Source organism: Gavialis gangeticus, unplaced genomic scaffold, assembly GCF_001723915.1.
Source record: "Gavialis gangeticus isolate Ggan-Ray unplaced genomic scaffold, GavGan_comp1, whole genome shotgun sequence".
NCBI classification, from domain to species: Eukaryota; Metazoa; Chordata; order Crocodylia; family Gavialidae; genus Gavialis; species Gavialis gangeticus.
This window is the reverse complement of record NW_017728997.1, coordinates 24,497,049-24,498,498: the sequence shown is the minus strand read 5'-3', so window position 1 is coordinate 24,498,498 and position 1,450 is coordinate 24,497,049. Positions and strand designations below refer to the sequence as shown.

At 66.1% G+C, this 1,450-nt stretch overlaps 1 protein-coding gene across 1 annotated transcript; it reads right to left on the bottom strand.

The window, feature by feature from the left end:
* Positions 1-506: 506 nt before the first annotated feature.
* On the bottom strand, positions 507-1,329 carry LOC109289070 (histone H1x). Its single transcript, XM_019504956.1, has one exon. The coding sequence runs from the start codon at positions 1,244-1,246 to the stop codon at positions 584-586; it is 663 nt and encodes a 220-aa protein (XP_019360501.1). The 5' UTR covers positions 1,247-1,329; the 3' UTR covers positions 507-583.
* Between the last annotated feature and the right edge of the window lie 121 nt (positions 1,330-1,450).

Sequence of the window (1,450 nt, the reverse complement as noted above, 5' to 3'; positions counted from 1 at the left end):
AAAAAAAAAAAAAAAAAAAAAAAAGGCTCGCCGCACGAGAGGCCGCAGCGCCCGCTCCCCCCACGGCTCCCGCTCCGGGCAGCTGCCTCCCCGCAGGGGAAAAGACGCCGCCTGTAGCCAATAGGCGCCGGGCAGCCCGTTTCCATGGCGCCGCCAGGGGCCAGAGCCAATAGGGGGCGCCGGAGATGTTCGAAAATTCGGAAAGAAGCGAAGCAACCGGCACCGCAGCGCGGGAGCGGGGCCACGTGGCGCGGCCCCTGCCGGGGGCGTGCGTGGCACGGGCGGACGCGGGGGACACAAGCGTTGGAGGCGTTTAAAAAATCAGCCACTATAGGGACGCGATCGGGGGTCGCCCTGCGCGCACGGAGCCCCCCACCCACCCCACGGCGGGAGAAGGGGAGCAGCGGGCGCCTCCTCCCGTCTTCCTGCGCACGGAGACGGCTGCAGAGCGAGGGCGGCGACACAAAAGACAAAGCGAATAACCCGGGTCCGTTCTCAGAACAGTCTGTTTGGGGGGGCTCAGTCCTCGGTGGCTGGGCTGGGGAGGACGATCACGGGGGGCAGTGTCCTCGCCGCCCCACTCTCATGCCTTCCTGGTCTTCAGTGCCTTCGGCTTGGCCGACTTCTTCACCTTCTTGCCGCCGGCGGAGGCGGCACCTTTCTTGGCCGCTTTCTTGGCTTTGCCTTTCTCCTTTCTGGCGGTGGCAGCCGCGCCCGCCCCCTTCTTGTGCGATTTCTTTTCGGGCTTCTTGGTCTTGACCGCCGGTTTCTTGTCCACGCGCCGCGTGGCGGCCGCCGCCACGGCCTTCTTGTGCGATTTGTGGGCGCCGCCGCCCGCGCCCCCTTCGCCGCCGCCCTCCAGCTTCTTGCGATTGAGCTTGAAGGAGCCGTTGGCGCCGGTGCCCTTGACCTGCAGCAGCGTGTCGTTCTGCACCAGCGCCTTGATGGAGTATTTCAGGTAGGTGCGCCCGTTCTGCTGGTCGAACCACGCCACCTTCTTGGCCTCATTGTAGATCTTAGCCAGCGACGAGCCGTTGCGCTCGCCCAGCTTGCGGATGGCCTCCACCACCAGCTGGCTGTATTTGCCCGGCTGGTTCTTCTTCTTGTTGTTCTTTCTCCTCTTGGACGGCGACAGCGATGAGCCGCCGCCCTTGGCTTTCTTGGCCGTCGCCTTCTTCTCCGGCGCGAGCGGCACCTCCTCGGCTTCAGTCAGGGGCAGATCAGCTTCTTCCAGCTCCACCGACATCCTGGCGGCGACGACTGCTCCGAGCAAACGCCGCTCCGCACGGCTCCGGCGGTCGGACGCGACTGGCGGGGCGGCGCTCGAGCACCGCTTTATATAGGCGCGGTGCGGACCGAATTGGGAACAACAACAGGCTGGTCCGCAGCCAGCTCCAACTTGTGCTTTCTGGAGCCCCTTCGCGGGGCCCTGGCGCGCCCGCGCCGCGCC

Excerpts from the sequence above, each read along its gene's own strand:
- LOC109289070 (XM_019504956.1), bottom strand. The coding sequence starts at position 1,246 with ATGTCGGTGGAGCTGGAAGAAGCTGATCTGCCCCTGACTGAAGCCGAG.